Genomic DNA, 14,777 nt, shown 5'->3' on the forward strand with positions numbered 1-14,777 from the left:
TCTCCGATACTCTCTTCTCACACATTGGACAGTTGAACGATGAAGTAAGAGCCGAACAGAGGAACAGTTAGGAAAACAGAGGTCACTTATTACCCCTGAAGGGGAGGATCCGGTGAATATATGCTGGACTCACAACTCCCAGTTGTCCATTCTGATTCATGAAATAACCCTACAAGAAGTGTTTTATTTAAAAGCCAATAATCTGTTTTACTGATCACAAACAAGAGTGGAAAACAGAAACACACTCAATTCCTGAAAGGAAAAAAGGTCCTCCCAGGATGAGCTCATGGGTGGCGTGAAGCAGAGGAAATGCCTTCTGCTGCAGTTGTCAGGTCTTATCTTGCCAGAGTATGACAGCATCTGAACGAACACATGAGTGGCTTGACCTCTCGTCGTGGAGTAGTTACACAGTTATTTGCACATTCCTGGTTTGTAGTATGCCTAGTATTTCAGGAAAACGTGGATACGGATTCACAGATAGAGCAGTCATCGCATGGTAGATGTTTGGTAAATTTCAAATTAGATATTTGATGTCCTAAGTTCAGAAAACTGTGAATAAGCAGGGAATCTGCTTGTGAAAAGCTCTGCCTGAGTGGAATTTCCATGTGTGGGCAACGTGCTATCGAGGGAGGGGAAAAGATGGGCCAGACTCAGTGGCTCTTTTTTTTTTTTTTTAACTTTAACATTTTATTTTGTGTAAAAAAGGGCAAATTTAGTGAATTATTTTAATCTTGTACACAAAGTTATAATTTTAATGCTTTTCACATCCATGCTGAAAATTTGCAATTTGGTAAAAATGAAAGGAACATAAATTTCTCTGAAGGAATTTTTCACGCCATTATATACACTTCATGAGAAAGTTTCAAACACTTTCTCAATGATCACAAGTTACCAGAAAATAAAAGATTAAATTTGTACAGATATTGATCTATATATCAAATACATACAGAAATGATGTAAAAACCTTATGCAGTTTACTTTGATCTCTGTCCTCAAAAGATTTGCCTAGGAACAGAGAGATGCTTTTCTTTTGTATAAATGACTGTGGCTTTATTTAAAATATGAAAATCAAAGGAAGAAACCCAGTTTAATCACAGTATTTTAAAAATCCCTTCCCAATATTAAAGGATCATTACCAAATATATAGCACCATAATACAAATATTGATGGGAGAGGGTATTCACATCACACAAAATTAATAATAATAAAAACAAACAAACACTGAAAACCCGTGTTAGTATCCGTAGAATAAGAAGTTGATAACAGCTTTAGCTTTCCTCATACACAGCAAGGAAAAGGTTAAAGAGTTTAAACTACCAAAAGTCCCCAAGTAATCCTAACAGGAAAACAAAACAAAAACAAACCCAAGGTCAGCAGTACACTGTGAACCGTAAGAGAATGGGTCTACTGAGTTGTACAATCAAGAGTTATGGCTGAGACATATATCTCCTCTGCATTGACTTATTTTCTGTTCTCAGCAGCAGGAGTTAGAGTATGAGTAATGAGGAGGGCTTCAGGTTGTGTTTAGACCGTAGGAAGTCCTTACCAACCCTTAACTGTTGGTCACTGGATCAAGACAAAAAACACTTCATGAGTATGTAGGAAATCCTAAAACACTCAGAGCCTGGTTTTTGCTACAGAACTGGAAGCTTATAAAACCTGGCTACAGATGAGCATTCACAGAACTAATTACCAGGACTGGTTGGCTCCAAATCACATCCCTCTTGGTTTATTCAGTTCCCCAGAGGATCCCTACACCCAAGGTACACCACAGGCTTCTTGAGCCTACATCATGGAGCCACAGTCCTGTATTTAATCCACTGAGCCTGAGAATAAAGACTGCTGTACCCTTTGCCTTGGAACTCTTCTAGGCTTTAAGTTTACGGGAAGATTCTTCAAAGTTCAAGATTTGGGAAGTGTGAGGATGTCACATTTATGGTAGGTCCCTTTCAGCAATGTTGTTTAAGATATCCAGTAATTTACAGCTGAATTCACATATATTTGACACGAGAATCAACTTGCGTTGATGTGATCTGCATTTATGCCCCCAAAGAGTCAGTATTAAGAAATGGTGACATACGATTCCATACATTCTTACATTATAAAGTAACACATTTTACTTCCAGTAGCTACTACAAAATCTTATGATATTAACCCCTCTTGCATAGAATGAGGTAAACCTGTGCGTATTACCAATGCTATTATTCCCAAAAGTAGAGCAATATTTTAGAAAATAAATTGCTGGTTTTAAACGTTCTATGCATTTTAAAATTCAAACAAAAATCTTACCTAAAATGGTCTCCTGGGACTTTCTAACATTTTTTAAAGCATTTCATAGGCTGAAGGACTGTAGAGGTTAATCATTTTGATTAATTTCTAATAAGCCCTGCCTATATTCCAGAGGAGATGGTCAGTATTATCACTCTGAAGAGGCCAGGCTAAGACCCAGAAGCACTTCTACAACAGATGCAATGAATTCCTGAGAGTTTAGTTTATGAACCTCACTGGTAAACGCTAGAGCTCTCTCATTCAGTCACAACTCGGTAGAAGGTAAGAAAACAGCAAACCTTTCACCAATTTACCCTTGTACCCTAATTTTAAAGGAAGCCATGTGAATTTTAAAATAGGGAATGTTCAAAATGGTCCAAATCGCTTACTGTTATTACTGTTAAAATAAATTCTGACTACAAATAAAGATAATTCATACTAGATATAGGAATTGCATGAAAATTAAATTCTCTTTCAAATTAGTTTTCTAACAAATCCAAGCTAGTTAAATGTGGAGCTGGAATGATTTTGAAATCTAAACCTATTTTGGCTTTGAACAACTTTTGATTGTTTTGGTAATATAGAACATCCGTTTTGGGGTGTGGTCATGCCAAGTTGCTATCTCACAGATGGAGGGAAATGGCAGAGAACTAATCAGAATCCCTTTTTATGGGGTTTATTTTAGCAAGGAAAAGAAAATAAACTTAGGATAATATTGCATTTTCCCTAACCCCGCAATATGTATTCCCTAACCCCGCAATATTGAGATCCTGTATATCTTGTCAACCATTCCAGTTTAAACACTTTAGTGTTAGGATAATTTGAATCATTTTTTACTTAAAAGAACACATAAATGTATCCAGAGTTCTTCCAGTTTCATATAGAACTCCAAATAAATTTTCACAGAATGAAAAACATTTCTGTACAAACATTAAAATGGGCTGCAATAAAATGCCATCAAGCAGAATTAATTACCCCTTCCGTGATCTACATGGTGATGAGCCCTCCATGAGGGGTTCAGTTGCATATTTCTGCAGCAAAGGAAGCTGGAGATGTGACTGGCTTAACTTCTAAAATCCAAAAATCTCCCAACAGGTACCAAAAAGGTTCATTTGTAATGACAGTTCATTTGCATTTACAACTATATCCTTCTTAAATCATTTCCTTCAATCCTGCTACCTAAACTTTAATCTTACCAAAAAAGTTAAGATTTTCAGTTCTTGTTAACAATGCACATAAATCCAAACTTGGAAAATATTACAAAATTCTTTCAAAAGCTTCAAATACAACACAAAAATTGTCCATCTTTTTATAAATTGAAAAATTTCCCCCCCCACCCAGCTAAAATAGTTTCCCTACCCACCTGAAAAATCTGGAACTGAAATTTTCTGTGTTTAGCAAAATGTCCCAGTAGAATAGCCCGCTGTACAGCTGGATTGATTATAAATCAGTTCTGTGTAAAATTTTTCCCCTCCCACCCTCAGTTTCTGAGCCACCTCATGGCTCTTGTTTGATGTAGAAGTTGGCAGAGCCATTGCTTTCCTGATCAGATGCTCCTTGGAGGAAGTTGTAATCCTCTCCATCTAGCAACTCCTCCTTCAGCTGCAACGTAGTCATTTTCTTATGTCCTTTGTATTGCTGGGACTTAGCCTTTTTCTTCTGTTTTGATGAAGCTGATTGGCTTTCTCTTGATGACTGTGATGCTGGAGGCTGTAGTTGATATCCAGTTAACTGACACCACCCTACAGGATAGAGGTCAGGAGACTCACAGTCTACCCACTGATCATACTCTTCTTCCCATCCATCAAAATGTATCCTCAAGAGACGATGAATAATTCGAGTTACTGTGGCTACACATATTAAACGTGGCTCCATGAGATCTACTGCTTCTAATTTCATTCCTACACGAAATCCATGATTTGGAACATCCTTATTAAATAGTTTTACTGGTGCTGCAATGGAGCCAGTTTCCCTGAGGTAGTCAAACCATTTAAAAGGAAGTTTTGTGTAACCTCTGGGTGGAGTAAGTTCAATCATGTTAATTTCACAGAAACCGACAGGGAAAATAGAAGGAGAGGTTGCATGGTAACAGAACCAATCAGATCCATCTGCTGCTTCTGAGCCATCGATCCCAATCATCAGGAATCCATCAGCCAGCACCTTTCTAATGGTTGCGACACATATTGTAGAAAGATTTAATGGGTCTATAGCTTCCAATTTCATTCCTTCCTTGAACCATTCCCCACTCTGGTCTACTTCTTTTACCTTAGCAAATAAATGTGGTGGTGTATCAAAATGTCCATCCTGTTTCTTTGTAATATCTGATCTTTTGAAACGATGGCCTATGCTTCGAGACCAACCAATGTGATGGATTAAGGGGCTGTGCATATGGCACCAGAAGTCATCTGTTCTATCTTCACTCTCTTCATACACTAGTCTCAATCTTCCACCAATTACACTTTCCACTACCGCCACTCGTGTCCGACACAAATGCCTCTTGTCAACCACTTCTACTCTCATGCAAGGCTTAAAAGGATACTGCATACTCTCAGAAACCTTTTGTGAGAAATCAGGAGGAAGTGTTTTGGCACCAGTAAGTCTTTTCACTAGAAAGGCTTTCCAGTTTGTATACTTATGTTGAATAGTTCTTGGAGGAATAAGAGGTTTTCCACTGGCTGCACACCAACCAACTGGATGGATATCAGAACCACATATATTGCACCAGAAGTCCAGACCAGAGTCATTTTCAAATCCTTCATATCTTAAAAGGGCATTATAACCTGCTAATTTTATAATTCCAGCAATCCAGAAGACTTTGGTAGGTAGGCTGCAGTCTGTATTGGGAACTTCTACTCTCACATTTTCTGAGATATCACCCCAGCAGGTCCCCATAGGTGCATGCTTAAAACAGGTAACTGGTGCCGCTATAAAGCTATTGCTATTGATGTAGTTACCCCAGCTGAAACCTTCCATGGAGACTGCTGCTTTCGTCTCTGCTTGATTTTGCAAGGTAGCTTGATACTGAGCATAAGCAGCTAGTTTAGCAACTAAAGGTTGTTTCTGAAGAACTTTTGCTTTTTTTGTTGGAGGCTTACCCTTTAGTGCTAACGCAAAAGATCAATGACAAAATGATCATGGCCTGGGGCCACCCGAGTTAAAGGGGGGAAATCTGGGGGCTGCCGCAGCCGCCACCAGTCTGGCCCAGCTGGGGGCTCCCTTTAGTCGCCACCGTCCCGGGGAGAGGCGCCTGCCCCCAGCTCGGGGAGGGGGCGCCGTGGGCTCAGGGAGCACGGACAACCCCTACCCATGAGGCCCTGATGGAAAACACAAAGGATCTGAGTCGGAAGAGACATTAGAGGTCACCCAAAGCAGCGGTCCCCTCTGCAGCCTCTGAAAAGTGCTTTTCAGGTTCATACTTAAGGATTCATAACTTTCTTCTGAAGAACTGAAAGTGTCCATGTGAACTATTTTATTTTATCATACATCTTCCTGTGTGACAGAACATTCTTCACAATCCAAAAGAAAAAGAAGAGACTCATTCGGGATGTTCGACGGTTATGATAGCTGCAGTGAGGACACAAGTAGCAGCTCCAGCTCCGAGGAGAGTGAAGAAGAAGTTGCTCCTTTACCTTCCAATCTTCCAATTATCAAAAACAATGGACAAGTGTACACACACCCAGATGGTAAATCTGGCATGGCCACCTGCGAGATGTGTGGGATGGTTGGTGTGCGAGATGCCTTTTACTCTAAAACAAAACGTTTCTGCAGTGTTTCCTGTTCAAGAAGTTATTCGTCAAACTCCAAGAAGGCAAGCATTTTGGCCAGACTTCAGGTAACGACAGTACCTAAAGATCCTGAACAGTGGTCTGTACCCAAATGGATGGCAGTTTGTCACTCAGTGGCTCTTTGGGGAAGTTGTGAATGGGTTCCTAATTGCCACACGTGTCTTCTGTTTTTATCCTACTTAACCACTGGGCGTCCTGTGATCGTGTTGACCACTCCCCTTTCCCTTAGCCTGTGTGGAAGCCCCCTTCCTGCGGTCCCCGAGGCCTCTGGGCCATGTACTCCTTGTCCTTCCCATTCTCACTCTCCCCCAGGGGAGTCTCATCCAACCTTCTGGTCTTAACTTCTGTCTGTGGGTTGCTGCGTACAGACCTGCACCCCATATACCCTACCTTCTCAGTCCAGACCTGTGCACCAGCTCCCTGCCAGCCTCCCCTCAGAGGTCTCTCTTCCTGCCTTTCCTGTTACTCCCTCTATCCCAATCTCAGTCCAGCCTCCCGAGAAGCCTTCCTGAAACCCCTGACTGTGTGGGGGCAGCCAGGCAGCTAGCCCAGCCTGATCACCACTGTTATTAAGGCTTTTGTGAGCCAGGGGCAGCAATTCAGTGAGACCCTGTCTCTAAATAAAATACAAAATAGAGCTCAGGATGTGGCTGAGTGCCCCTGAGTTCAGTCCTCAGTACCAAAAAGAAAAGAAAGAAAGAAAGCTTTTGTGAATCTGGAAATTCTGACATTTTATAAAGGAAAACTGACATTTTGTAAAAGAAGACATTAAATTATTTTTAGGACTTGGTCATGAGATACTCAAGGAGCCCCTTGTGACATAGGGTTTTTGTGCACACTTTCTATGTCCTGGTACAAGGTGTTGTGCAGAATCTGCCCTGGAGCATAATGTGATGCCCAGAGCCACTTATCCAGGTTCCTGTAAGCCTGTGTGTAGAAAGTGAAACCTGAAGTGTGGGACCACATGGGTGTGGCTGGCGAGTCTCCCTTGCCTAGAGTGTGACAGCTGGTTGGCCAACACAGGGGCTGATCAAGAATCCCAATATCTGCCCAGATGTTAAATACTAGTCAAGCTTACTGCCTGCATTGTATGAGGAAAAATAAGTAGAAATTCAATGTTGGCAGCAGTTGAAGGATATAGAAATCACATGTCCCAGGTAATAGAAACTACAATTCTTCAAAAAAACAACAAAAAACATTTCAACTTTTTTTTTAACCTATTCCAACTTTTGATGTATATACACATCTCATACCTGAGATGCCCACATGTGCCCTTTATCTCCTGATAGCAGAAGATAAGGTCTGTTTTCTGACCAAGAGGGTAGTACTAGTTCTAGCTAAAATCTTTTTTAAGTTTATTATATTTGTTAAATTTAAAAAATGGGTAATTCATAAAACTTCTGAAATCACATCTTCGTTCCTCACTCCACTCCCTTCCTACTCTGATGCTTGCTCCTCCTGAAAGTCATTGGCCTGAAGAAGAATAGTTTGCACATTATCTAATCACTGTGGCGTCCCTCCACACTCCCCACCAGTGTCTGCATATCTGTGTCTCAGTATTGTTTTAACATTTGGGCCTCTGCCTGGGGAGTGGGTGGTTCACTTTAAGCTACCCTACTCCAGTCTCGGCAGAGAAAGCAATATTTTGTTATGAGGTTAAGTTTCTAGCCAGGCTTTGGCCAAGGCCTTTCCCATGTGGGAAGAGGAAAGCAGGAACAGCCAGCGAGAAGATAATTCTCCTTGAATTTGAGCTCATTAAAATCTTCCCTCTTCCTCGGTGGATTATTTATTGATGGAAGCATCTAGCTAGTACTCTTCCTTTCCAGAAAGAATTAGCATCTACGATGTGATCATTGCTAAGGGAGGGGATTCTTTATCTTTTCTCTGTGGGGATCAGCTGTCCCCCAGTTGCTTATTAGCACAGCCCACTTTGGAGTTGTGTGTAAGTATGGAGTGAAGAGGTTGGAGTGAGATTCCTGAGATTTATAGGTAATGAAAAGAACAGGTTGTATCTAAGACACCATGTGTCAAAACCTAATTGTTCTTAGGGGACTCGTGTGAACGTGCGGTCCTTGGCATTTTCCAATGTGAACATTTCAGCATTCTTTCTATGCACCTCCTTTTTACAGAGGCCTTAACATGTTCTGGTTTTGCTGCTATGGTGCAGGACAGTCTAGCAAAGTGGAGTTTCTCATCTGCTGATCTGCAGCAAGCTTTAAACATCCTTGTTTCTTTTGAGAATTACTGGGGTTGAACTTGACAATGAAGAAATACACTTTTGAAAACAGATGTTTAAAATCCTCTCCCACCAGAACTTTTTCCCCCCCTAAATATAACATCACCTAAAAGTCTAGGTGCTTTTCACATCTATCTGTAAAGATGGTATGCAACTTGAATGGAGCAGATTCCTGGGGAGATTAGCTGCAAACGTAGTGGAGTTTGGCCATGTTATGACCCGGTAGCATAGAAAAAAAATGGTTATTTAGGCGAATGTTTTGAAAAGATTTTCTCCTTTCTTTTGATGGTGATTAATCTCTAGATTCAGTGCAACACCACTTCAGTGTGTTCTTTTGCTTGTGGGGCTTTAATAACCTAACATGCTGAAAAGCAATCGTGCTTTTCCCTATTTGTATGATCAAAGTGACTGCATATTTTCCAGCTGTTACCTTCTAAAAGTAGACTTTACCCACTATTATATATAATTATAATGCACCAACCAAAAACATTGGCTCTATTGGCCTTATGAAAAGACACACATTTAAATTGTTCTCCTGCTCCTCAGTATCAAGGGAATGTGAAACTAGCCTTGATCTTGGGTTCTTTGTTCATAAATCAGGTAGGACTTGGGCATCTCTATCCCCTCCTTACCATCTCTTGTTCCAAGATTCCTGTAAGACATCATTTACACCTGGGGATGTAGCTCAGTGACAGAGTGCTTAACTAGCATATGTGAGGCCCTGGGCTCTATCCCTAGGACCACAAAGGAAAAAGACATCACTCGATGCCTTCTCTGGCCCAGTGTTCAGAATTCTCAGCAGAGGAGCTAGTTTGTTTCCCTAGACCTTCAGGGACCACTAACCCAGCTGAGAGAGCATCTGTGCTGGGTGGTTGGGTGGTTGGGTAGTGGTAGTGGTGGTGGGCACATTTTAGGGTTATGTCTTCTGGCACTCTAAATGCCTCATTCCAGAGACTAGTCAGTTGCATGGCAGTGACATCCATGGAAAAGCCAGTGGGGGTTGGACCATCAGCACTGGAGAGTAGAAGGCAGGCAGCTTTCCCCATCTCCCTTGTAGAGTATCTCCAAGAGACACAGCACAGACCCCGTGGGCATGTAAGCTCCGTGAGCCTCTGTTTCCTTGCCCACTAAATGAACATAGGAAGTAAAGCCAACCTCACATACGTGGGGAACTCAGTGAGATGGTACTAACAGCACCCAGCTGACCTGGGCAAGTTTAGCTGATATTCTTTATTCACCTTTTCCCTCTGTGTGTGGACCCGTTTGGAATTATCCATTACTCTGTGGTTCCTGGACCAGCAGTTCTTGTAACATCAGGAGTAACCTGTTAGCCTATTCTAGAAGCAGCCCTCCTGCCAGGTGGGTTCCTGCAGTGCCAGTTATCAAAATGCAGGATGGATGTGCTAGAGGCGTTTTGTAGTTGGGCTTGCATTTTTTCCTCTTTTTCAGACCAAAAAAAAAAAAAAAAAAATTAGTGGGATGAAAGGCGAATTTGGGCCTCAAGGAAAGTGAGATTTTCTCTGGCTCCTGAGGGTCTTTCTGTGGACATAGTAGAAGTCCATCAGGGACAAATCTTGATGTTACCACTGTCCAGGCAAGCACTGTGCTGGTCGGACTTCACCATCACAGCCCCTGTTTTCCTCCTAAGGCAAAGCCAGGATGCCACTCTTGTCCACCCTTCTTTCTCTTTCCTGTGGCCATCAGTAAAGGTCCATCCTTTGGCTTGATATTGTGGTCAGATGATAATGCTCACAGCGTGGATAGCCATGTGCCCACCATGAAGACATCCTTGCCGTTCCGTTTCCTCTCCTTTGTAGGATGCATTGGGCTTGTTCAGTTCGCACTAACATGCTTGAAAGGAGTTAGTCGTGGGATTCCATGTCTGCGGTTTGGAACAAAACTCTGGATCTGTGACTGTTGTCTGTTACATTCAGCGATTCAGCTGACACCAGCAGGTAGTCATGTCTTTGTGCCATGATTAAAACATTTCTCTTTTTCCTTTTAGCTTCAAGAGGCTGACATTGTGGTCTTGGGTTCACCTAAGCCTGAAGAGATTCCACTGTCTTGGATCCAACCAGGAACCACTATTCTCAACTGCTTCCACGACTTCCTGTCAGGTAAAGGTCCCAGCCTTGGTGGGGGCCCCTGACGAGGACAGAAGGAGTGTGGGGGGACTTGGTCTTGCAGAGGAGCATGGTGGCACACACCTGAATTCCAGCTACTTGGGAGGCTGAGGCAGAAGACGCAAGTTCAAGACCATCCTCAGCAAGTTAGCGAGACCCTGTCTCAAAAAAAAAAAAAAAAGAAAAGAAAAGAAAAGAAATAAAAAGGGCTGGGGATGTAGATCAGGGTCCCTGAGTTCAATCCCTCCCTCCAAAAGAGTGTGTTTCTGAGGTGCTATTATTTTATTAACATTTATAGTTGGAGTAATTTGGGCACAGTTTTGGCTGGAGATAGGTGAATCTACTTTCATAGATTTTTAGATCTACGTTTCTACTATAGATCTATTTTTCTACTATTCTTTTAGGATCCCTTTAAACTCTATTATATGAAAGTGACATATGTTTTATTTAGTGAAACTTCCTTAATTTTAATAACATTTCTTTTTAGAACTCTTATTTTTGAAAAAGGTGTTCCTAAAAACAATAGGTTTCAATATCACAATGGGGGGCATGGGGAGACATGCTGGAGCATAAAAGACCAAAGCCTTCTATTTTGATTTAATGATTTCATAGTAGTTAACTTTAAATTGTATCTGGTTCTGTTAATTTTAAATTTTATCTGGAGTTTTCTTGTTGATTTTTTTTTTTTTTAATGCCCAGGGCCTAAAATGGTACCTGACACATAGTAAGCTCTCAGTCAATGTTGACCTTTGAATGAGTGAGTAAACGTGGACTCCACATTGTAGTCTGGTTGTAGTTTTTAAGTTAGACATTTCAGAGAGGTTTCCCTGAACTTGTCCCCACTTCAACACAGGGCTGACTGGGCAGCTGTGGAGACAAGGTGAAAAGTCCCACGCTGATTATACAGGTGGACGTGTTCCAAGTGCCGTCCATAACAGCACTGCATTTCTTCATAGTTAGTTTCATTTTAGTGACTTGGATTACTATGAAAATTGAACCTAGGAGTAAGTTATTAGCAAGTTTCCTTCTCCTCTTGTCATACTCTTGCCACTCTAAACAACGAGTAGGCTCTTTGAAACATTATTAAAAGGAGAAGTGTTTTTGTTTAAACTTAAGACCAGAAAAACTTTTAATACCCTTGTGGCTGAGTGAAGGCAGCGTTTCATGATGAGATTTTCATCTCGTCCTAAACGTACAGAGTCCCTCCTCCTCCTCTTCCCCTGTGTGAAAATAAACGGGACCCGGTGATTTATGGCAAGGTAATTCTGCAGAGGCATGTTATTGAATATCTAATCCTTGGAGAGATTTTCCTGATGGCTGATGTCCCAGAAGTAGTGCTCAGAAAACAATTACACCCAACATTGGGTCTATTCATTCCACTGTTGCAGGAGTTGAATGTGTAGATTTTAAAACAGTTTGTAAATGGCAGTGATCTGTTTTCTAGCTATAAGAATAATCACAGCTTTTATTACTAAAAATTATTTTAAATCGAAGAAATGTAGTGTGAGCTCGGAACGGCTTGCTTGTTAAAGAGCAGAGCCCACCCTAAGCAAGACCATTTGGTATTCCAGTATGAGGCCTTATGGCTGATGGACCTTTCGGAACAGGGAAGCTGGTTATGTCCCAGGCCTAGAGAACAAAGTCAAAACAGCAGCCCGGTGGTTCAGAGTGCTTTACAGCATCATTTTAAGCTAACATAGCTGTTTTTAGTGTGACATCAGGGAAGGACCATGGGTTGCATCCCACGGCTCATAGTAATGGACTATAGGATCCTGAGGGGCCTTGGGCCTTCCTTTGTGTGAGAGAAGGGGGAGAGGAAAGAGCATGGATTTTGGAGTTAGGGCTTCCAGACTTAAAGCAAAGAGCATTGGTGCCTGGGCATGGTGACACCCTATAATCTCAGCTTCTTGCAGGGCTGAGGCTGGAGGATGGAGAGTTGGAGGCCAGCATAGGTGACTAAGCAAGATTTGTCTTTAAAAATAATAGTAAGGGCTGGGTTTGTGGCTCAGAGGTAGAGTGCTTGCCTAGCATGTGTGAGGCAGGGGGTTTGATCGTCAGCACCACATAAAGTAAAATAAAGACATTGTGTCCGCCTATAAGTAAAAAATAAGCATTTAAAAAATAATAATAAAATAGGGTTGTAGCTCAGTAGTACAGTGTTTGCCAGGCATGCTGAAGACCCTGGGTTCAATCCCCTGCACACCACACACACACACACACAAACACACCCCAGAGATGTTTTTGTTGTTGTTGTTTTGTGTTTTAAACTGAATTTCATTGCAGTTATAACTGTGTGACTTTAAGGATATCACTTGAGTTCTCTGTTCTTCAATTTCCTTGTGGATGAAATGGAAACAAGGCAATTGGGAGAAATAAATGAGACAATACCTCAATTGTACTGTTCTTCTTTCATGTAAGCTGCAATAAACGTTGGTCTACTTCTTCTGCTCCCCCCTCTGCCACCTCACTCCTGCCTTCTCTCCAATATAAAACAGCTTTCAGACTTTGGTTCAGCAGAGTATATGGTTCTATTTGAAAAATCATGCCCAAAGAAGTCTAGTGAGATTCTGAGTACGTAAGAAGTTTTAGGAATTAGCATGCTTACTATTTAGTAATGACCCTAATGCATTTGGAATAAAATAAGGATATTTGCTTATAACTTTTGAAATTGATTCTAAAATCCATTGTATGTGTTACCTGCTTTCCTTTATTTTTTCTAGAAACCCTAGGTATTTTGGATATACCCCTTCAATCTATTGCCAATGTCAAATGTTAATTAGCTCTAAATAAAATATATTTAATTTTTTCCTCTTTTAAAGGGAGTACATCGTTTAGAATATGCAGCCCCGTGTTAATTCCTTCTCGGTTTGGTTTCAGTCATTCCAAAAGGCTTGCCTATATATGTTGACACTCAAATTTTAATTATATTCCTTTTTTCATTTCTTAGAATATATAGTTTTTAAAAAGTGTAATATACTGCCATTCAGTAGTGGGATTCAGGTGGTATGAGCTAGGAGGGCAACTCTTGAGGGCACTGTCACAAAATTATTCTAAATGACTTGTACTAATTTTATTTATTGCATGTTACCTTTTTATTTTACAACATCAGTATATTTAACAGAAAAACTAATCAATAGTGTTTTTCTAAAAAGTTTTATCTGTATTAATTTCTACTTTTCAGTTCTTCCTGATTTTAAAACTTTGCGTACATATTTCAGAATAACTTGCCATCCCAAATAGGGAAAAAATCTTTGCATTTGATCTTTGGGTTCATAGAGCACTTTTGCAGTAAGAAGGGTGTCCTAGGCCAGAGCTGAGCTCCTGTCGTATAGCAGAGAGGACAGGAAGACAAAGATTTCCCTCGGCTCCTTGCACTTCTTCTATTCTGCCAAACTCCCTAGGGTGGTCTCCAGACAGCTCACATCAGGGACGGGACTGTTCTGACTTCTAGGGACAGCATAGCAGTGAGCCTTACGTGTTCCTTTTGCAGAAAGTTTGGTTATCATGAAAATATTGTAAATGAAAGGCTGTCTTTCAAAGTGATTTCATTGACTTTTCCTGGGGAACCATGAGTTAAAGGAAAGCATTTAATGGGAAGTGGAGAGACCCATCCATGACTTGAGAAGGGACCCCTGTTGCACTCTGGTCCCCCGGTGCCTCTCAGGCCCAGACTGTAGACAGCTTCCAGGTAGAGTCCTGTCTTCACACAGGCAGGGGGCTAAAATAATGATTTCTTTCCTAAAGTCTTTTTAGCCTTTAAGTTCACTGAGAATGTATTCCTGACTACCGAGTTACAACTCTTAATTGCTTCTAATTCATTGGATTTAGAATTTTAAATTCAGTTTTATGATCTCATCGATTCCTTCTACAAAGGCAATGTTCGCGATAGGAAATTGGCAAAATACAGATTAGTATACAGAAGAAAATAAAAATAACTTTTGATCCCATCACTGTCAGATAACCGTTTTACATTTTTTTCCACAAAAAGTCATATTAGTATAAACTAATTTTATTTGAATGTAGAAAAGGAAAATAAAGCAATATGGTACTTCTAAGTCATTGATATTTTTATTTTTTTATTTTTTAATTTTTTATTGTGGGTTGTTCAAAACATTACAAATTTCTTGACATATCATATTCCACACTTTGATTCAAGTGGGTTATGAACTCCCACCTTCACCCCATACACAGATTGCAGAATCACATCAGTTACACATCCATTGATTTACATATTGCCATACTAGTGTCTGTTCTGCTCCGCTGCCTTTGCCATCCTCCACCCTCCCCCCTCCCCACTGCTCCCCTCCCCTCCCCTCCTCTCTCTCTACCCCCTCCACTGTATAACCCTGAGGGTCTCCTTCCATT

The 14,777-nt window shown here is 40.9% G+C and overlaps 2 protein-coding genes across 5 annotated transcripts in view; one reads left to right on the forward strand and one right to left on the reverse strand.

Moving 5' to 3' along the window:
- Mthfd1l (methylenetetrahydrofolate dehydrogenase (NADP+ dependent) 1 like) overlaps positions 1-14,777 on the forward strand; it is a 192,095-nt gene that overhangs the window by 19,691 nt on the left and 157,627 nt on the right. For all 4 annotated transcript variants that reach the window (XR_007346292.1, XM_048799901.1, XM_048799894.1 and 1 more), the window contains exon 7: positions 10,295-10,406. Coding sequence is in view for 3 of the 4 variants with exons in the window: in XM_048799901.1 (XP_048655858.1) it covers positions 10,295-10,406 (112 nt within the window). In the remaining variant the exon portion in view is untranslated. The remainder of the gene's footprint in view (positions 1-10,294; positions 10,407-14,777) is intronic.
- Positions 1,641-5,395, reverse strand: LOC107151510 (MBT domain-containing protein 1-like). Its single transcript, XM_048799907.1, has one exon. The coding sequence runs from the start codon at positions 5,239-5,241 to the stop codon at positions 3,766-3,768; it is 1,476 nt and encodes a 491-aa protein (XP_048655864.1). The 5' UTR covers positions 5,242-5,395; the 3' UTR covers positions 1,641-3,765.

The sequence above is a fragment of the Marmota marmota genome, unplaced genomic scaffold (genome assembly GCF_001458135.2).
Source record: "Marmota marmota marmota unplaced genomic scaffold, marMar, whole genome shotgun sequence".
In the NCBI taxonomy this organism is placed as follows: Eukaryota; Metazoa; Chordata; class Mammalia; order Rodentia; family Sciuridae; genus Marmota; species Marmota marmota.

Coding starts and splice junctions, on each gene's coding strand:
- LOC107151510 (XM_048799907.1), bottom strand. CDS start 5,241: ATGGAAGGTTTCAGCTGGGGTAACTACATCAATAGCAATAGCTTTATA.